This window comes from Contarinia nasturtii, unplaced genomic scaffold, assembly GCF_009176525.2.
Source record: "Contarinia nasturtii isolate CC-2019 unplaced genomic scaffold, AAFC_CNas_1.1 Cnas_scaffold_2611, whole genome shotgun sequence".
In the NCBI taxonomy this organism is placed as follows: Eukaryota; Metazoa; Arthropoda; class Insecta; order Diptera; family Cecidomyiidae; genus Contarinia; species Contarinia nasturtii.
Window position 1 is genome coordinate 225,874 of NW_022199931.1, and position 21,449 is coordinate 247,322.

At 33.8% G+C, this 21,449-nt stretch overlaps 3 protein-coding genes across 5 annotated transcripts; 1 reads left to right on the forward strand and 2 right to left on the reverse strand.

Moving 5' to 3' along the window:
* On the reverse strand, positions 1-2,630 carry LOC116348669 (mitochondrial enolase superfamily member 1-like). The gene is made up of 7 exons (XM_031779739.1): positions 2,407-2,630; positions 1,918-2,139; positions 1,460-1,582; positions 1,221-1,371; positions 908-1,065; positions 494-800; positions 1-413 (listed from the first exon to the last, which is right to left on the reverse strand). The coding sequence occupies exons 1-7, from the start codon at positions 2,506-2,508 to the stop codon at positions 115-117; spliced, it is 1,362 nt and encodes a 453-aa protein (XP_031635599.1). The 5' UTR covers positions 2,509-2,630; the 3' UTR covers positions 1-114.
* A 5,725-nt stretch (positions 2,631-8,355) lies between these two features.
* LOC116348668 lies at positions 8,356-10,171 on the reverse strand. Of its 2 annotated transcripts, XM_031779738.1 has the most exons (3): positions 10,114-10,171; positions 8,581-9,971; positions 8,356-8,501 (listed from the first exon to the last, which is right to left on the reverse strand). In XM_031779738.1, exon 2 carries the CDS (start codon positions 9,962-9,964, stop codon positions 8,591-8,593), a length of 1,374 nt encoding a protein of 457 aa, XP_031635598.1. In that variant the 5' UTR covers positions 9,965-9,971; positions 10,114-10,171; the 3' UTR covers positions 8,356-8,501; positions 8,581-8,590. The 2 variants fall into 2 exon arrangements, with proteins under 2 accessions (XP_031635598.1, XP_031635597.1); XM_031779737.1 differs by having other exon boundaries at positions 8,356-9,971.
* Positions 10,172-10,635: 464 nt separating this feature from the next.
* On the forward strand, positions 10,636-20,070 carry LOC116348671 (phosphatidylinositol transfer protein alpha isoform). Of its 2 annotated transcripts, XM_031779741.1 has the most exons (8): positions 10,636-10,815; positions 10,944-11,043; positions 16,659-16,689; positions 17,003-17,266; positions 17,757-17,834; positions 18,571-18,680; positions 18,755-18,934; positions 19,303-20,070. In XM_031779741.1, the coding sequence occupies exons 2-8, from the start codon at positions 11,027-11,029 to the stop codon at positions 19,439-19,441; spliced, it is 819 nt and encodes a 272-aa protein (XP_031635601.1). In that variant the 5' UTR covers positions 10,636-10,815; positions 10,944-11,026; the 3' UTR covers positions 19,442-20,070. The 2 variants fall into 2 exon arrangements, with proteins under 2 accessions (XP_031635601.1, XP_031635602.1); XM_031779742.1 differs by lacking the exon at positions 17,757-17,834 and adding an exon at positions 18,110-18,187 and having other exon boundaries at positions 10,636-11,043.
* The last annotated feature ends 1,379 nt before the right edge of the window (positions 20,071-21,449 follow it).

The window sequence follows — 21,449 nt, forward strand, 5'->3', positions numbered from 1 at the left end:
CACAGTGCGGAAAAGTTCATCTTACGGATGTAAGACATTTTATTTTCACTATTTTTAAACAATTACATTAAGTGACAATTCCGTGATTGTCTATCTTTTGTCAAAGATCTCCATTTAGTATGTGATATGTTTAACAATGCCTTCTTTAAACATGCGTTGCCATTCGCTTCCGTTTGGATATTCAAATTTCGCGATAACATCTTTTTTCAGCTCAGTGCTGTAACCGGGGGCTGTTGGTGGCATGTAATGTGCATTTTTCACATTAGTTGGATAGACAAACTGGTCGTGCTGTTGATCTACATATTCAACATATCTATCAGTTTTGGTGCAAGAGACTGAGGTAAAGTCCCACATTTGCAAATGCTGAACCATCTCACACAAACCAACACCACCTGCATGTGGTACCACTTTCACTGCAACGAAAAACAATCATTAAAAATCGATATAAAATGACACTGAAAGATAAAAAAGAAAAGTGAAAAAACGCGCTCACCTCCAAATTTCTTACACATGAAATACACCGATAATATTTCATTAACGCCACCAACGCGAGCGGAATCGATTTGGCAAAATTCCAAAGCATTTGCTTGCAAGAATTGCTTAAACATGATTCGATTCATGCACATTTCACCCGAAGCAACGCCAATACCAAGCGGTTTGAGTGCTTTGGCAATCGTAGCATGACCTAAGGCATCATCCGGTGATGTTGGCTCTTCAATCCACCATATTTTGAAATCGGCCAACTTTTTCATCCATTCAATCGCCTCATTCACATCCCAAATTTGATTTGCATCGACCATCTGACAAATAATTGAAACTTTATGTCAAAAACAGTTAATAGATACCTTTTCCACACTAGGTGTGCGGAAAAGTCAATCAACAACAATCATTTGACACGATCGAATACCAATTTATTGTCCCATCCGATTTCTTCACGAACTAAACGGCATCGATGACGGTCGTCTTCCAAATTTTGTCCAACTTTCAATTTGAATGCATTAAATCCTTGGGCTAAATACTCTTTGCACAATTGACGACGGTAATCGTCGGTGTAACCGAGCCAACCTGTGGAATGCATTGACATATTTGTACTTTTTTGCCTTTTGTTAAATAAACAAAGGTATCGTATTGAATGAATCGATGTTATCACCAAAACCATATAGTAATATTCAAAGAATTGGCTTCTGAAAACATTTACTGCGTTCCTAAAAAAAACTTACCAATTTGTGTCGTATAGCACGGGTAGCCGTCTTTAAGTAGCTCATCAATTCGCTCTTGCTTGAATTTTTGACCTTGTTTTAAAATTTCAACAGCTTCCGCTGGTGTGATCACATCAGTCAAGTATCGGAAGTCAATCGTTGAAACTAGCAACTGAAATTTTGTACAAAAGATATGTAAGTTTTCGAGCATTTGTTTAAATTATTAGCTATATGAAGTGGGTAGAATAGACGTATCTTACCTCTGGATCCATGTCTGTCAAAAGACGCCAGAGTGGTTTATTTTCCAATTTCGCCCATAAATCCCATAATGCATTGATGACAGCAGCAACGGCCAAATGCATAACTCCTTTCTCTGGTCCGATCTAATTGAAATATAGTAGAGTTTGCCTTCGTTTATTCAAATTTCAAGTTCACATACATTACGGCACACAATGTCTATTAGATTCGAATCGGTATTGAAAATGTCTGTTTTAATTTCAAACTTTGCCCATTTTTCGCATACTATGTGCGCTTATGTTTATACAAAAATCGTCTTTAATTTCAATAAACAGCGAACGAATTAAATAAAGAGAAAAAAACTTGATTGACTTTGTCAGTTGACTGATTTCATCTTGTTTGTCAACATTGACGTCATTATCACTTGAATAAATAAATAGCTTTCCCACACTGTGTGTGTACGGAAAAGTAAAATTCTTACCCATCTAATTTGAGTTTCGCTGGTAATTTCACGCCAGAATTTGTCGAATCGTGCATAGATATCATCGCGCAATCGACGCCCCACAATAAGTGTGCTCAACGCTCTAATTCCCATTTGAACAATTTCATTGCCACGGCCCAAAGTGAATGTCAATCCATAGCCTTCAATCGTTTCATTTGTTTTGATCGTTACATAAACACACGAATAATCGGGGTCGGTGTGCTGAAATGGTGTTGGGGAAATTAAACCGCTCTCTTTCAACAATATTTATAATTTTAAATTACATAAAATAAACCGATTTTTTTCAGAAATATTTACTCAAGTTTAATTGTAGATTTTATGGGAAATTTTTTAGAAAATAAAATGAAAATTTTACGGTAAATTTAAATGAAAAAAGCGTTACATTTTTTCAGTTAAAATTTCCAAAAAAATCGTTACGTGTGCGGATAGGGTTGTGAACAAGTCACAGTCAATTTTGAAAATAATTACCATCGCATCAGATCCATGTCCTCCCAACGAAGTAGGCCATCGCATATCTTTTGCATCAATGGAAATAATTTTCAAGTTTTCGTCGATGTTTGCTAATGCCATTTTTCGAAAAATAAACACTGAACCACTCAAATCAACTGAATTCTTAAAATTTGACCAATTTTCGTTTTGTAAAAATCAAAACAACCTCAGCGGTTGATGTAAAGCAAATGAAAGTAGTTCTAACAATAACGAAATTTTTATTTAATTTGTTATTTTATTTCGAGTGTTTACTCAAAACTGTGCTGATATAGCACGCACACACACACACAAGATTATTGTATTTAAACAAGATTATTAACAAGTAAATATTCTTTATCAATGTTGACATTTATTTTGATAACAGAAACAGGCGCAGAAAAATATTTTCTTCACAACAAGTGTTTGTTTCTCTTTTATTTGTTCAAATTGTGTGGAGACGCACAGATTAATATTCGATACTGAATAAAAATTAAAAACAAAGTGCATCGTTGAATTTATTCAAAGTCTATGAGTCAAAGATTTAATATCGAATATTTTGAAAAACCATAAGCCAAAACTAGAATTGAATAAACTTCTTCTTCAATTGTGAAATAAATATGTCCATAATATACGTTCATTTTAATCCTCCTAGGTATTATTAAATTATTGAATGAACTGTTGTAAAATCCTTGTTGTTCTTCGCTTTATATTGATTTTACTATTACATTGAAGTATTGAATTCCCAGTTGTGATTGCTTATGATGGTGCGTTAGACGCTCCGAAAGCAAGTAGTAATTGGAATGTGATGATGCAGTTTCATACGGACGCTTTTTGGTGCAGTTCGTACACATTACAATTCTTTCGGAATGTTCTCCACAAACATTTTTCATAAATTTGCTACACTGTGTTTGCGTCTTTCGATTGATTTTAGTGGGACATAAATGACGTGCACTTTTTTTATCTTGTTTGGTTTGCGTTGTTGAAGTGGACGTTGCTGTTGAACTGTGCTGAGTACAGCTCGATGTGCTTCATTAAATCCATAAGTGGATCTGCGTGCTATTTGATCATACACCAATGCTTCCGATAATTCGATCAAAAATTTCTTGCGTTGAAATGAATACCGATCTCGTGTAATTCCATGTATTGCATTATAAACAATGAACGCATCGAATCCACAATGTGGAGGCCACATACATTGATCATCTCCATGAAGGAAGGCCAACGATTTGTGCCTCGTTGACATGAATAGCTATGACACAGTTGATCTAACTGATCAACGCCACCTTTTGTGCTGTTATAAAATGTGTTGATTTCAGCTTCAGAAACCACACTTTTGATCGACAGCGCACGAATCATGTCTGTGTGTCACACTTTCTTTCTTTTTTATTCTTTGCTACATTGCTGAATCTACTCTATATGCACCGTTTTATAACGCAAAATTCAGAATGTGCACTGTTGACAGTTTTGAATTGTTTTATTTTTTACTGTTTATATGAGGTTTCCATGCATTTTGTATGGGCGCTCCAATGGACCGCCACTATACGTTCTAGGTGAGATTTGGTTTTATCAAATGTCCACAACATATACAATTATTTTATGATAAAAACAATATGTACAAATTGTACATGAATTATAAACTTCTATACGAATAATCTGCCCGAGAAATTTTGATTTTTTTAAATTTACTTCGATTGTTATTCAATTTTTTCAAAACCGCCTCTATACCTGGGAGGGTTAAAGAAAAAGATAGAAAACGAAAAAAAATCATTCATTCAATTTTTTAATAGATCTAAATCGACGCTGCATTTCTGTTCATAAATTGTGAATTGTGAACGATAAGAAAAGTGAGAAGGTTAAATGAAGAAGCACATCGGATTTGTGAGTTGTTTCTAGATAGGCTTTAAAAATGAAATCTAAAAATAAAACAAAGAAATGAGATTTTTGAGAATATTTATTTTGATTTATCATTTATTAACCAACGACATCGACAAAAAAATTGATTCTATTGAATGTCACACTCTACAACTATTGTGAGATAAATCTAAATTTGAATTTATTTTGAAAGAGAACAAGGAATTACTTATAATTCACAGGAATCAAAATTTGAAGATGAGAATCCTATTATTCTTTTTGGAGAAAAAACCAAACTACATTTTTAACAAACATCTAAAGAAATTCAATGACAATCAATTATATCAACATTTGAAATAAAAGTGCAAATATTTCTCATTAAATTGAAGAAATTTTAAATATTATGTGAAAATTGTATTCAATAATCAGATTCACATTCACACCAATCCTCTCGTCTCATTTCGATGAATCTCAAATTGGTGTCACAATTTTTGGTCGTCCATTTTGTACGCGTACTAATTATTATTTTTCGTGCTCCGACCAACTTGGCACGCACTGCATTCAACAATGCCCAATTCAAAACTACACCTCCATTTCGTGGTATGAATTTGATTTTGTTCATATTCGGTGATCGACGAATGAATGGCATAATTTCATCGATGCCAGCCTTATCAATGTAAAGATGTTCGAGTTTTGTCAGGCTCAAGCGGACCGTCTTATGAAGCATTAAAATGCGGAAGCCCTTCATTTGCGCCATCTCTCATTCCATAGTTCAACTCAATGTTGTTTTTTCTCCTCTTCTTCGTTTCAATGCTACAGAACTAAATCAAGTTCACTGACATAATTAGAGATGGCGCGGATAAAAAGTTCCCGTAAAAATAGCTCTCCAATCTTAAACAAATATACACCGGTTGGTCAGGCCATTTGCCAAAATCTCCATATCCTTGGCTTCCGATCCATCCAAAATGATTGGTTCTTTCAGATTGTTCAATGAAGTCATACAATAACTGTGCCCGAATAACGCAATGCACAATAATTCGAGACCTTCTAGGGGCAGAACAGCACTAGAATAATCATTTTTGTTTAAAGTAATTCTATGTTGTGAGTAGTAAATATAAAATTTTCGTTTTTTTTTAAATATTTTATATTATATTTTTTTATATATTTCACTCCCAGAATGTAATTTTGTTGTGAAAATAATAGCCTGTGCAAAGTTTCACGTCATTACGATGTCATACAGGCTTATCTCCCTTTGTATGAAAAATGTGTTAACCATTGATCGTATCGCAAAAATACCGCCAGATTCGATTTTCTCGCACCAAGAAATCCCCCACTACGTATTTTTTTCATAATTTTTTTAGGAAATAGAAATCGTTTAAAATACACCAAAATGGGTCCATCGAGGTATCTTAAGATTCCTAATGAATTTGTAGCGTCATGAATTCCTACTTTAACAAACCAATGGTCCATATCGTGTTTTTAGGCCTCAAATATGCTAAAACCGGCCTGGAATGTTAAAAATTAAATACTTTTTTTTGGGCCACCCTAACGCTTAATTTGAATATTTTCGGCGGAGATTCGTCGTTTGATGGACCCACAACTTCGTCTTCATTATGGTTATCTGGGTGAGAAAATTTCAGCTTTTCTTGCAGATGACTCATAGCGAAACTACATAAGAATAGAACAACAAAATGCTAATTGGTATTTGTGAAACTAACACTTTGATGTCATTTACACGATTTTTTTAAATGACAATTTAAACTTTTATTGGATGCTTAGAAGGAAAGAATGAGCACGAATTGTATTTACCTTTTATAAGATCTCAAAACCATTTTTTTGTTGTTTATACGCAGAAATAATCAACAGAGATAATGACAATCGGACACATATAGCTTTGACGTTTGTTTAACTTCAATTTGACTTTTTCAGTCGTTTTCTCCTGTTTTTCTCCACTTGCATCATTTCCACTCGTTTCAAACATTTTCCGTTGAATCTATGAAACTGATGGCAGATATAATGTGAATAATTGTCGATAAAAATGAATACTACATGATTCATTTCCAAATTGATGAATTCGTGTATTCTTTATTTCTGATACTCAATGAAATGCATTTCCCGAAATTTATTTTTCTTAAGCTACGTTATTATACAAAATCAGACATTGATCACCATTTGAAACAATTTCATCACTAAAGTGTATTCTGTACTGTACTTTGAATTACATTTTTAAAGGCGCTGATGAGGACTTTTACGATTTGATTTCTGTTTAGTAAATTTTTGTTACTTAGACTATAATCGATTAGAATCAATTTGCCGGTACTTTTTTAGTTCCTAAATTAAAAAAGTATTGTGAAATATGTAAATTTTAAGACAAAACTCTTGCTTTTTCCCAAAAATAAATGTGAAAAGATTTTAAATTCATATGGAATATTGATTGATTTGAATAAACATTTCCCATTCTGAAAATTCTATTTAATAATTCGGATTCCAAACATACGAATCCTCTCGTCTCATTTCGATGAATCTCAAATTCATATCACCGTTTCTGGTCTTCCATTTAGTATCCAAAAAGACGTCATCACGCGTATAAATTGTTATTTTTCGTGCTCTGGCCAACTTGGCACGTTCCTTGTTCAACATTGCTAAATTCAAAGCTCCACATATTTTGCTTTTTAAGTACAACACTTTGATTTTGTTCAATTTCGGTGATCGACGAATGAATGGCATAATATCATCGATGTTAGCCCTACCAATGTAAAGATGTTCAAGTTTTGTCAGGCTATTTGCTAAAACCTCCATATCCTCCGTGACTTTCAATCCCATATAGAAGATTAATTCTTTTAGATTGGTCAATTGAGCTAAATTACAACTCTTGTCCAACCATCGCGTACACAATAATTCGAGACCTTTGACCGATGCTATTGAAGTGATCATTTTTTCATCAGCTTCATCGATGTAAATGTATAGTCGTTTATAAAAGCCTTGCTTATGGAGTCGATTTAATAATTCACAAAGATTTTTCGATGTCTGCTTCTCATTTGACGGAGACTCCATAAACACATCAAATTCTCTGACTTCCAATATATCCAATTTTGCGTTAGATTTTGAAAATATGTCTGCGTTGTTGGGTTTGTCTATAACATCATTTATGTTGGAATAACGCATGTGAATACTGAATACCATTGTCTGCGCAGTATTTTTGTGAAGATGAATGATTTTGTTTGAAATATTCGCCAGCCACTTTGTTCATTCGCTTGCATGTTTGACCGAATGAATACAAGTCTTTCACGTTCAAATATTCAAATATTTCGTCACATGGCCTGGAAATGCCTATGTAATTTACATATAAACGAGTGAGACTCAAACATGTTCTTCTTTTTCCATCAAATATACCAGTGGCGCCACCAATTTTACATATAAGCGCATACAAAATTTTCAATATGGCTGCGCCCATGAGAGAGAAAATTTCGTCTCATTCATTTCCGCCCCATGTTTCGTCAAAACAATCAATGCTCAAATTGAATATTTTCGGCGAAGATTCGGCGTTTGATGGATCCGCCACCGCATCTTCATTTCGATGTTGATTATCTGGGTAAGACAATTTTTGCTTTTTTTGTGGATGACTCATAGCGAAACTGCATAAGAATAGGACAACAAACTTATAATTAGTATTTTGTGGAATATTTTACACGGAAACATCGACACGAATTTGTTTTTCATGAGAATTTAAACTTCCAATGAATGCTTAAAAGGAAAGAACGGGAACAAATTGTATTTACCTTTTTTAATATCTCAAAAGCAATATTCTGTTATTTATAAGATGAAAAAGCAGCGGCAATGACAATCAAAGTTTTGACACTGACGTTTTACATCGTTGTGTCTTGTTTTCTCCTCGTTAATTGTTTCCACTCATTTCAAACACTTTCCTTTGAAACTATGAAACTAATGGCACATTCTATTTGAATAAATGTCGGTAAAAATGAAAATTACATGACAGACTTTCTTAATAAATTCATATATTCTTTATTTCTAATATTCAATCAAATACTTTTTCAGTAGTTTATTCCTTAACAGATGTAAATGTATAAAATTGGCCATAAATCACTATTTGTATCGAATTCTTAGTGAATAGTGTACTTTCAATTACATTTTGAAAGAGTAATTGAATTAATTTTTCTGTAATTTTTTACTATCTTGAATTATATAAATTGTAAAACAAAGATAAATGTCTATAGTGTAGCTTTTTCTCAAATATGAATCTGAAAAGAATTTAAATGGAATATTATGTATCATTGATGATTTAAATAAAAAATGTCTTTTCAAAAACGTGTATTCAAAAATGATGATTCCACACAATCGAATCCAATCGTTTCATTTCGATGAATCTCAAATTGGTGTCACCGTTTCTGGTCGTCCATTTAGTAGCCAAGAAGACATCGTCACGCGTATAAATTATTATTTTTCGTGCTCCGACCAACTTGGCACGCTCCTTGTTCAACATCGCCAAATTCAAAGCTTCGCCAATTAAGCCGTATGGAGGTATGATTTTGATTCTGTTCAATTGCGGTGATCGACGAATGAATGGCATAAATTCATCGATACATTTGCAATTATCAATGTAAAGACGTTCGAGTTTAATCAGAGTATTTGCTAAGATCTCCATATCCTTAGGATCCCTCAAGCCACCCCAAATCATTAATTCTCTCAGATTGGTCAATTGAGCCAAATAATAGATCTCGTCTAATTCGCGAATGTACAAGAACTCAAGACCTTTGAATGAGGCTAATGAAGTACAAATTCTTTCATCAATATGACTGCTGTAAATGTGTAGTCGCTTATAAAAGCCTTGTTCATGGAGTCGATTTAAAAGTTCCACAATATTTTCAGACGTTTGTCTCTTATATAACCGAGACAATGTATAAGGTGAAATTCCTTCGAGTTCTAATATATCCAATTTTGCTTTGGAATTTAATAATATGTCACGATTATCCCACAAAAAATCTACGGAAGTTGAAAATCTCTGTACATTTGGATTGCGTACGAAAAAATCACGTAGCTCTTCGATCTGATAGGAATCACGAGGTGTCAATTCGAAATGTTGAAGCTTTGGATATTCTTGTAATAGCCAATTAAGTTCACCATTTGTGCGGATACCGACGGATGAATTTTGAAAATGAATCTCTCTTAAATTCTTACAATATTTAAAAATCAAATCGTATATGTCACCATTCATATAACAATTGTCGCGCTGCACAACTTCCAGTTGGGGCAACAGTTGTCTCAAATGCTCAAATAGTTTGTTATCAATACCTAACCGCCTAAGGTTTATGTACTTAATTGATTCAAATTCATTGATGTGTGACTTTAAATATTTGAGTCGATAGTTATATTCAAAATTATCATTTGTTATGCTCATTTTTGTCACGAATTTATTAAAACCAGATATTTCAATAAATTTTTGTACGCCACTTTTGTCCCGATAAAACATGTAAATTCCATCTCGTTCACATTGTATTCTACATGATGAATAATAATTTTGTTTGAAATATTCGCCGGCCACTTTGTTCATTCGCTTGCATGTTTGACCGAATGAATGCAAATCTTTCACGTCCAAATATTCAAATATTTCGTCAAAACAATCGATGTTCAATTTGAATATTTTCGGAGTTGGGTGTGACAATTGCGTCTTTGTTTGTTCGTGGCCCATAGTGAAACTGCATTAGAATAGAACAACAAAATGATAAAAAATGATAATAATGAAACAAACACTTTGATTTCTCATTTACACGAATTTCTCTTTTTGGGTGAAATTTAATGGTTGCTCAAAAAGAAAGAATGAGCATAAATTATATTTACCTTTTTTAAATCGCAAAAACAATATTTTATTATTCAAAAGTAGAAAAAACAAAGGCACATAAATAGTTTTGACAGTTTAAACTGACGTTTTCCATCGTTTTCTCCTGATTTCTCCAAGTTCATCTTTTCCACTCGTTTCAAACAGTTCCCGTTGAAACTATGAAACTAATGCCACATATAATGTGAATAAATGTCGGTAAAAATGAAAATGCATTCAATAAATAAAAATATAATAATCTAATATTCAATGAAACATCCTTTTCCAGTCCATCGATACAAACAAATGGTATAAAAATAAAGAAAAAGATTTAAAATTTCAATGCTGTTTCACTTTCATTACCGTCGCTCTACGAGTAAGCATGCATTGGTGTAAGTGAGTCAACTATAGATCACCGTTTGCCGAATGATACACAGGCGCAGACCTTGTGCTATGTCATGCCATGCGAATACACATGCACGCACGCAAGCACGTTGAGGTATCAAAAGAGACAGACAATCGAAACTCATTTAGTACGTTGTTAAACGAATTGGCGATAAGTTCGTGTGTCCGTGTGCCTCGAACCGCTAAGCTCTGTGTGTGCGCTGTGCGTTTTGCTTCTTTTTAGTTTTATTTTTCTCCCAAAAAAAAAAACAACAAAATCATTTCTGAAATTATCAGAGAGATTGTCCATCAAAAAAGAAAGAGTCCGTGTTTTGTGTGCAGTAAGTGTGTTTCAAAAAAAAGAAGAAATTCTACGAATAAAAAAAGCGAAATAATTAAGTCATCGGTTTGACGTGTGTACGATAGAGCGAGAAAGAGAGATTAATTCATCATTTTATTGTTGGAATAGAATAAGTGACCGTGTACACACATTCCAGTCCGACGAGAGAACGAAATTGTTTAAATTTGAAACGATAGAAAAATTCGTGCATCATGTTAATCAAAGAATAGTAAGTATTTACGTCAAAAAATATTTAGGTCGGATATAAATTTATCGCCGATCCAGTTCAAGAGAGAGAGAAAAAAAGTAAGAAGAAGAAGAAGAGTGTGTAAGAGAGTTCAAAAAAAAAAAAACTATAAAAAGAAGGAAAAAAAATTGTTGGGATTTTGAAGTGTCAGCCGTTGCCGTCACATCGTGAAACGTATGCAATAGATACATGTGTGTCTCTGTGTGCGTACGTGTGAATAAGTATTGTTGTATGTGCTATGTGTCAGTGCTTGGTTTGATCAAAATTATGAATCATTTCTATAAAAAATCGAATGATGACAAATCATCATTTAAAAAAATATGTCCATGTGGATTTTAGCAAAACGATCACACAGCAATTTAGTGGCATCAACAAAAATATATTTTCTAAACAAAAACAATGCCAACAAATTTGTTTCGAACGAGATAGACGAAACAAAATGCTTTGAAATGTACACGGTCGATTTTTTTTTTTGTAATGCGGTGGTAGTTGTTACGATTGTCTCTATCGCACACTTTCGATTTGGTGTGCCGTTTTTTTTTTACATGAATGACTGTGTCATTCGACGGCGGCTCATTGTGTGTTTGTATGTTAAATTTGTGTGCGCGCACAATACTTGTGTCTGTCACACGTTTTGCTCTATCCATATCGAGCCGATGTTCCTATCCAAACCGTCTCTCATTATTGTTGTTGTTGTGTACTATATTTTTTTTGCTTTTTTTATTTTCTTTTGCAAATGTGCTTCAGAGCTTCGAATGTCGCGTGTGCAGTAGCTAAGAGAATAAAAACAACAACTATGAATGTGGTATACATATAGAAAAAACGGAGAAAGAGAGCGAATCGTTGAGAGTTGAGAAATCAAAATCGATTTTCTTATTTTATATATAAAAATAAACCATCGATAGAGAGAAACAAAAAAGAAATATGGTGTTAATTGTTGATCTCTAGCATTTTATTGCCCTCGATAAATCGAAATTCGATTATGCAATTTTGGTGTGCCAATTGGAAAATCCCGCATCACAACAACCCGGAACACTTTTTAATGTTTCAATTTTCAAGCATTATTCAATTTCCCATTCAACACAATTCAATTAGAACCATTTTTGCGCTCCTCTCTCTCTCTCCATCTCTGCCATTCATGTCTCTCTGTTTTTACATCACTATCGTTTAGCGTTCGGTAGCTCGGTGTCTCAGTCAAAGTTGTGCAAATTATTTCGCTGACGCGATTTCAATTAAAGCCAATATGTATTTTCTATCAACGTGTTGTATCATCGTTGTTTTTCAGGGTGAAGGTGTTCCATTAACAATATTAAAAAAAAAAAAACTCGATCGAAATATGTGTAGTTTTTTTTAATGAAATTAATGAACATGAAATTGAAAAAAGTTGTCAGGGTCGACGGTACGGCTTATTTTCAGACTAGACGGAAGAAAATGTAAGAGTGTTTGAACAAATTTTTTTCATGGTATTTGTTTCATATTCGGTTGTTTGGATTTTAATTTAATTGATATACACGTGTGTGTGTGTATCACACTCTAAACGGATCGACGTCACTGTGTCACCAACGCAACACAAAAATCAACCACTTGTCACAACATCTACTCAACTTTTTGCCACATTGCCAATTTATCGTTGAAATTGACACGTGTGTGTGAGATATTGTTTTTGCGATGCAAATTCAATTTCACCCATTTCAAAATATTAATGCAATTCAAAGTAATAAAAAAACATCTCAAGGCAATTGACGTGCAGACGTATTTGTCTCCCACTCTTTTTTTCGTCACCGTCATCGAAGCATATCATGTTTAATTATGATCTCACGCCATTCAAATTGACGTAATCAACAACACGATGCGATTTAATTGTTCACAATCATCTCCACTTCAATCGCCGACGAATTTTATTTTCGTCGAATTAATTTTAATTGAAATTCGATATTTTGAAAACATCCATTTCATTGAAAAAACTCATTTTAATCTTTTCGCGGAAAATTACAATATTTTCGTGTGGAAATGGTACTTTTAAGCTGTTTCCAATAACTAAGACGTAACGAATCGTAAATAACCGCCAGTGGAATAACCGATAGAGAAAGACCGCAAAAGACGTTATCGGATCTTACAATCGATGACAATTACGTGAATACACAACTTTAATCGTATTTAATAACAAACAATTCACACCTTAATGATGTGCGAAATAAGTGCGTAAAAAAACAACATTTTGATTCAAAAACAAACTTAAATAAAAAAGACCGCTAAAAACCAAACAGATAAGTTTGTGTTTGGTTATGATAGATTTTAAAATGATTTGATAAAATCGAGGGCTCCTTTTGGAAACCAACCACTTAGCGTTGGAATATGCAGCATTGAATGAATTTTGACCGATACCATTGAATACACACTAAAAACTCTTTCGAAAGCGACGCAATTCAATAAATGAATTTAAACAATATTTAACTTTATAAATAGACTGAATAAAATTACGATTTTCTAACACGATTCTCACAGACGCACGTAAAAAAATTGTTCAAACAAATTCCGTGAATATTGAACTTGAAATTCTGATACACTTGATCTAACTCTCTAAAAGGTAAACACATTTTTATAGAAGTCAAAATGTTGTTTATTTTCCATGTATTTTGGGCTAACATTGACGTTTGAGCCCGTTTTCTCCGAATTTGAGCAAGTTTTTGTTGCGTCATGAAAGAAAAAAAATCACGAACGGTCGAGTCAAGTTCTATGAATTTCGTCTATTTTTAGCATAAAAATCAATTTCAACCGCCACACAAAATTACTTACAATCATCAGATTTACTTCCTAAGTTTTTCTAGCTTTGTGTGTGCGTGCACAAAATTTGTGGAAAATTGCACAGAATCATGACTGAAATAATATTATGGGCTTTCGAGCCAAGGAAATGAATCGATTTGCTTAATTTTTAGCAATGTTTATGTGGCACAATAACGATTCCGTCCGCAATCAAAGTGGTTTTTATGAGCAAAGGCCGAGAGAAAAAGTGAAAGCGAAATATACATGAAGAGATACACCGACAAAAAGTGAGATTGAGCGAAAAGAAAGAGAGAGAGAGGACGGAGATAGAAAGATGGAAATTGAGAACAGCAGAAAAAAGCGAAAAGAGAGTTGGATAAAAATGACTCATAACGCGTCTAAACGAGAAAAACTTTAACCGACGACATGGAGATTCTCCGTTGCATGGAAATTAATGGAATGAAATTTGATGTTACTGAGAATAAAACGCCTATTCGCATGCAAATGTACGATTTGAACTCATCTGTCATGAAATTTAACATAAATTATCCCTTTTTAATTCAATACGACCGCGTCATGTTTCTTTCAACCGTCTCTCTCTATTTGTTCCGAACAAAAGCTTCCATTCTTCGATTTTCTTCTATATGAGTCACGCCGATATAAAGATAAAACATTGTTTTTTTTAGGTTGATCGCTGAAAATGATAAGACATAAACCTCATATATTCGTTATCGCCTATTGAATTTTGAATTACACATCGTGTTTTGAAATATGTGCCTAATTCATTGCAGCTGCGTTGTCGCAATTCAAAATTATTGGCTCAATAAAATCGGAAATGACAAGACAACCTACTAGTTCTACGCACACACCACTTAATCACAGTCTAAGATGAACGCTGCCCATTTTAACTGTAGAATAATTGACTTAAATACGTGTCGGAATGTGTTCGCATACGAATGATGTAATGTAATTAGTTGGATTTATTATTTATGATTAAATTCGAGGTTCATCGATTTATTCTCTGTAGTTCATCTTTTGGGGTCATTTTTGATTGAAATAATATTCAAGATTCTCTTTATTCTGACACAGAGACCTTTCAATTCAAAAACCACTGACGTGTTTTGAAATTCTCATTCGTTCTTTGTTGGAACATTTGGGGTTCAATTCAATCGACTCAAAAATATCTCTTTTTTTTTTCTTTTCCGCACACCTGGTGTGCGAAAGGTATTTCTACTTGTTTTATCCCTATAAAACACATATTCTCCGGACCCAAACTCGATTTTACCGCATTCTATCAGGTGGTTTAATAATTTATTAAAAACAATAAAATTCCAATACGAAATGACCCATTTACACATTGATATTCATTTGATGAGTTTCAAGTTTTTAATGCATTCTACTCGCTGTCGTTTCCACATCAATTGAATTGCATTTTATTAAATTTGCAAGCAACGTCAAGTCAACTGCGAAAAGAACATATTTTCCTTGAACGCAATTGCTAACAGTGACCGACGGAAAAAAGAAGAAGATGTTGACCCAATTGCTATGGTCCAATGAAAAACGTATTTCGGTCACTGCGAGTTGAACTTTGAGCTCGCCGAAAGTGAAAACATGCTTTTCTTCAGCACCATCTGACAAAGTTGCTGTGTTTTCAAAAGGAAGAGAGATATATACAAACAGCCACCACATAGTAACATAGCACCACAATGAGAGTACTTTATTAGAGATGCAATAAATAGAGAAATCGCAGTGCACAAACTGCAAGACATTTCGAATGCAATTTGAACATTTGTTGAATCATAAATTTTAAAATTTATTCGAGCATTAAGTAGATTTTGCTGCAAAAGTCAACGTTATGTTTGTGGTTTTCATTTGCGGTTTATTGTAGAACTTGGCACATTGTTTACACATTAAAACTTCAACCATCAACAAATTTCATTACAAACTGAGAGCTTTCAAATGTTTGCATGAACGACTCAAATTTGTTTACTTTTTTTTCCGCTGTTATACAAAAGCAACGAGTGTTCAAAGGCAAAAGTGACTTAAACGTCAATATGCACGATAAGAACATCGCTCGGTACTTATATAGTGCATGTGCGGTGCTAACAGTGTCGAACAGAGAGACAGACGGCAATGAGATGACCGTCAGTGCGATTCAATCGACTGTTTTGAACGCATTTGTAAAAAAAATGTACACAAACACAGCAATCGAGACACACCGATACAAGTAGCTCTTTGTTAAAGCATTCTGTTTGCATGACAGAGTCAAAAGAACGGCTAACGTGGGTTGTGCTTTAGCTCTTTTGTCGGTTTTTCTCTTTTCCGCATATTCTAACGGCTCGCCGAGTATATCGCGCATTGATGTAAACTGTGGCCACGTTCATTGCGACTATGTCGGCATGTAGTTGTTCTGGGCATTTAACGTTGAGCAAAGAAACGTGACACTGCGTGCGAAATTTATGCATGTATGAATTGAGTGTGCGTCAGTTGCATATACACGTAAGTTTTGCACGCATCACCATACTTTGATGAGTGAATCACACAAATTTGACGTCAAATGTGAAAAACTATGCAATATCTCAGTCAAAAGTGCTATTTGCAATCATAAACTTTTGTGTAAATCGATATCATGCTGCAAGTTTCTTCCAAAAATAGAAACCGCTATTCGAAGGTGATTTTTTTTCTACTGAGCAAGTTTGCCAAAAACCACAACTGGCACACCCTTCTTCATCTTCAAACTCGGAACTTGTTTTTTGTATTATTTTTTTTGTAATTTTACCATCAGATTTCCATTGAAATGTACTAATCATTTTTTTTCCCTTTTCTCCTTGTAGTCGTGTAACTTTGCCAATAACCGTTGAAGAGGTAAGTCATAACTTTTCAAACTGGACTGTCAGCTGTTTCCGTGTGTCGTTGTAATTACATTGCATTGCTCTGTATATTTGCTGCATTGATTGTAATTTTATTGATAAATGTTTCAACATTGTAATCGAATCCGCATTCCATGTGATTTAAATTGTTTGATGTTAGTAATCAACTCGATCAATTATTTAAATTGATGTTTACGTTGTCATTGAATGCGGGTTTGAATGAAACACACGAGAAATAGGCGGCACGAATGTCATTAACATTATTTGGTACACCGATTTTTATCGAATTATCGTTTGTCTCGTTTCAGTATCAAGTAGCTCAATTGTTTTCGGTGGCAGAGGTGTCGAAAAATGAAACTGGCGGCGGTGAAGGCATCGAAGTATTAAAAAACGAACCATTCAAAGATCATCCACTTCTCAATGGCAAATACTGTTCGGGACAATACACTTATAAAATATACCATTTGGCATCCAAAGTGCCCGGATACATTCGCCTATTGGCACCAAAAGGTTCATTAGAAATACATGAAGAGGCATGGAATGCATACCCATACTGTCGAACAGTCATAACCGTATGTTTTGAAATTATCATTGACTTTTTGCCTTCTCGATTTTTCGTTTTGCTTTTCGTTCGTCGACTTATGGCTGGCATTGGAATTTTAAATGATGCTACCAAGACAAGTGTTTATGCTATTTATTGAAGATTTTTTCAATTTTTTTTACATATTTTATTGAGTTTTACTTTTCGGCACACCCGGTGCAGTTTATAACATGGATCCGGTCAGTTCTCTTTTACACCAATTTTTTAAACACAGTGATTAAATAAATTATTGGCATTTTTTTTTTAAATTGTTCAATAATTCTTTTCAAAAAATTGTTCAATATTTAAAAAAAAAATGTTCAATAATTTTTTTTAAAAAATTGTTTAATAATTTTTTCACCGTAAAAAAAATTAAAATTTTAAATTCCAATGCCACAAATTTTTGTCGAAAATTTTAATCAATTTTTTCCTATAATTTTCAAAAAAAAAATTAACGAATTTTGTTACAAAAAAAAAACTAGAATCCAAAGTTTATGAAAAAAGATTTCATGGTGGTGATTGAAACACTACATGTGCCGGATAGCGGTGAAAGCTCAAACGTAAGTGTCGACTCGAACAAGTCATTAATATTATTCTTTTTCTTCTTCTTTCTTCCCTTTTCTTTATCTCTCGTATCGTTGTTGCAACCCTCGGTGTATAAAAAACTGGTGTTTGGTGTTTGTTTCTGCTTATGTCGTCCAATCGAATACATTTTTATTTGTGAAAAATACCAAACGACTCAAAATAAAATGGGTGTTGGATATTTCTGTGTTTTGAAAAAATTAAATAATATTCCATGGTATCATCGTCGTTGCCGTAAATAATTGATATATAGAATCCGGGATATATGAAAGAAAATTTTGTTATTTGTATTGAATCGTTACACATCGCTGATGTTGGCAATCAAACGAATGTAAGTGCCGTCAGGTGTGAGAGTGTTGCTGTAGCATGCTGTAGTTTGTATGGCCTATGTCCATCTCACCTATCACGTGAAAACCAAATTATTTGACGTGAATTGTTTGCACATTAAATCCCCTCGCTCCTTTGTACAAAATTAGCAAAATTAGATTAGATTGCATGACTGTTGAAATTGACCAGCACTTATAAATGGGTATAAAAAGAACAAGGCTAACACGTAAAAATAAACTAAATGTCAATAAAATCTAGATCTTGTTTTTGCTTGTTCTTTTTAGACTAACATTGTTAATTCACTGCATTGTCCCGAAAATTGGCACCGAATTGCTGCAGAGAAATTTGTTGAGAAAAAATCTAATCATATTCTTGTGGTGTTTTTAGGTGCACGAGTTACCTGCTGACAAGCTGAAAAACCGAGAAGTTGTTCCAATTGATATTGCCAACGATACAGTTGCTACAAGTGACTACAAACCAGACGAAGATCCAGCCAAGTAAGTCAAACATGTTCGGGATGAAAGTAATTGTATTTACTATGTCGATGTTTTTTGTTGAATTTTCCAAATAGGTTTAAATCAGAGAAGACTGGTCGTGGACCATTGGTTGGACCCGACTGGAAGAAAAATGTAACGCCTGTGATGACATGCTACAAATTGGTCACTTGTGAATTCAAATGGTTCGGTTTGCAGTCGCGAGTAGAGAATTTTATTCAAAAAACTGAACGGAGGCTATTTACGGTATTTCATCGGTGAGCATCACTCTTTTTGACTTTTTTAGGAAACAGAGACACTTTTTTCATGAAAAAAATGGAAAGGTGGTAATTGGTGGTGTTTTTGATGGAAATGTTTTTATTCATTTAATCCGGTCAAATTCATGGCTACCAGAGCTGTTATAAGCACTGCGGAAGTTCGGAAACTTTTCTTTTCTGCGGTGCCGATAGCAGCTTATATTACTCTAAATTCCAAAATGGTTCTTATCGCTACTTGAAAAAAGTGTATCTGGCAAATAAAAGAGCAAAATGTTAACGTTCTTCAAAAAGAACTCCTCATTTATTTTCGAAATTCCAACTTTTTGCCAAAAAAATCTAATTGACATGTATCTTTTAATTTAAAACAGTCAACTGTTCTGTTGGATAGACCGTTGGTATGGTTTGACCATGGAGGATATTCGTGCTCTGGAAGAAAAAACCAAAGAGGAATTGGATCAAAAGCGTCAAGTTGGTGAAGTGCGTGGAATGCGTGCCGAAAATGACTAAGCAACCATCCCTCTCGCCCGTATTCACAATTTGTCTGATGTGTGTTTGTTCCAGCAGCGAGCAAAACTCCAACCAACAAAATCAACATCATTGAAAATTTAAAACAAATAAATTGCAAATTCTATAAATAATTTAAAGTTGATGAAACAAAAAAAAATGAAAGAAAGAAAGAAACCATTGAAGTAAAAAATGCAATTCAAATATGAATTGTGGAAAATAAAACGAAATGGAACCGAAAATTTGTTGTAAATTATAAATTAAAGATAGTCATTTCGAAGAAGTCTTAAAAATTTAGGTTTGGTGTGAGAACACACACACACATATGAAAACAGCTAATACAGACAAAACCCAACAAAAAAAAACAACACTTTGGCAATAAAACTCTTAAGCAGACAACTAAAAATTCTTGTTAAATAAAAAAAAAACCAAACGCTAGTGAGATAGAGGAAAAATCAATTAATATATATGCAAACAAAAAAATAGGAAGAAACTGAGGTTAAGGGAATAAAACGATTTTTATCATCGATCTCGCATCGAACTGGGCAGAAGACAGCTTGTAGTTCGATGTCGGCTGGTATTATTAAGTTCAATAGAATAAACATGTCCCGTTTGGACACTCAACAATTGTACAACATTTTGGTTCTGTTTCTCGGTGGTTGCATATATATATAGAACAACACCACCGTCTACAACGATTCAGTTCTCACACATATTTTCAGTTCATACCTATGAAACTCTGTAATAGCCCTCTGTTTGTGGAATTTGCAAATTCTAGCGCCACCATTCACATAAACATGCTAAACGGTGATATAATTTAATTCGACACAAATCGATGTAGTTGCCTCGTGGATGTCGAACTTTGAATCGATTTTTTTAAAAACATTCTTCAGTGATACCTGATAAATCGAACGGTTCGAATATTTTTTTGGGGAGGTGTTTTCCCTCCGAAGGGATTCCCTTTAAGGGAAGCAAGCAAATTTTCTTTGAGATGATAAAAAAGTCGACCTTTGCCTAGACGTAGATAAGTACTGATAAAATTTATTCATACTTTCACTTGTCTTGACTGCCTTTTGTCCAAAAAAAACTATTTTGCCTGAATTTTTTTCTAAGTTGGCAAATCGACCGACTTTTCATCACCTCAAAGTGTATCGCGTCCAAATTTTGAACTTCAAAATACGCCTATTGCAAAGAGAGAGTCTCTTCACCTGTTGTATTTTGAACAACACCTTCCATGACTAACTACAACGATCCGTGCCGAGAAACAAAAAAACGTAGAAAAAAATGATAAAAACAATGAAATTAGATAAAATAAAATGAGAAAGAAATTGTAAGCAAAATTGCGAGTAGGTCAGCGAAAGAAAAAAATAGGTACGTAGTTGTTTTATTTGGGGTAGCTCCAAAAATCTTGCATCAAATAGAATGAGCAAACGGGCAAATGGTCCACAAGTCTATTCCAACATTCAAATCAATTTTTGATCATTTTAAAATTGTCTCCCTTTTCTGAATTTTCTTTTGCCACTTTTAAAATTTCATTTTCAAACGTAAATATATTTACTGATAAACGAGAGCACATTTGATATAATGTGTGATATTATCGAATAGTGATGAAACACATTTTAAAAAAAAATGAAATAAAAATGATTCTAAAGAAACGGGTAGCAATAAATCAAAGCTGAAAATTTGCTGATAAATAATAATAATTTTAAGATTTATTGGTCGTGGGTGAGTCTATCGCCGCTTTTTTCCGATACGTATTTAAATTGTCATCAATTTTTTAGCTCTGATTTAAAATGCCGGCACTTTGATTTGGCTATCTCACAAGGCACTGGTGGGATGTTGTTGGCTGGTGCTTGAACGGCAAGGTTCCAAATTTTTTACGGTCAATTTTGATGTTCATAAGATGGCTTTTTGTATGAAAGTCATGATTGAATAAATCTGTAAAGGGCAGAGGTGCTATCGGCACCGCGCAGGTGTGGGTATTTTTCTATCTTGTAAGTGATGGTATTTC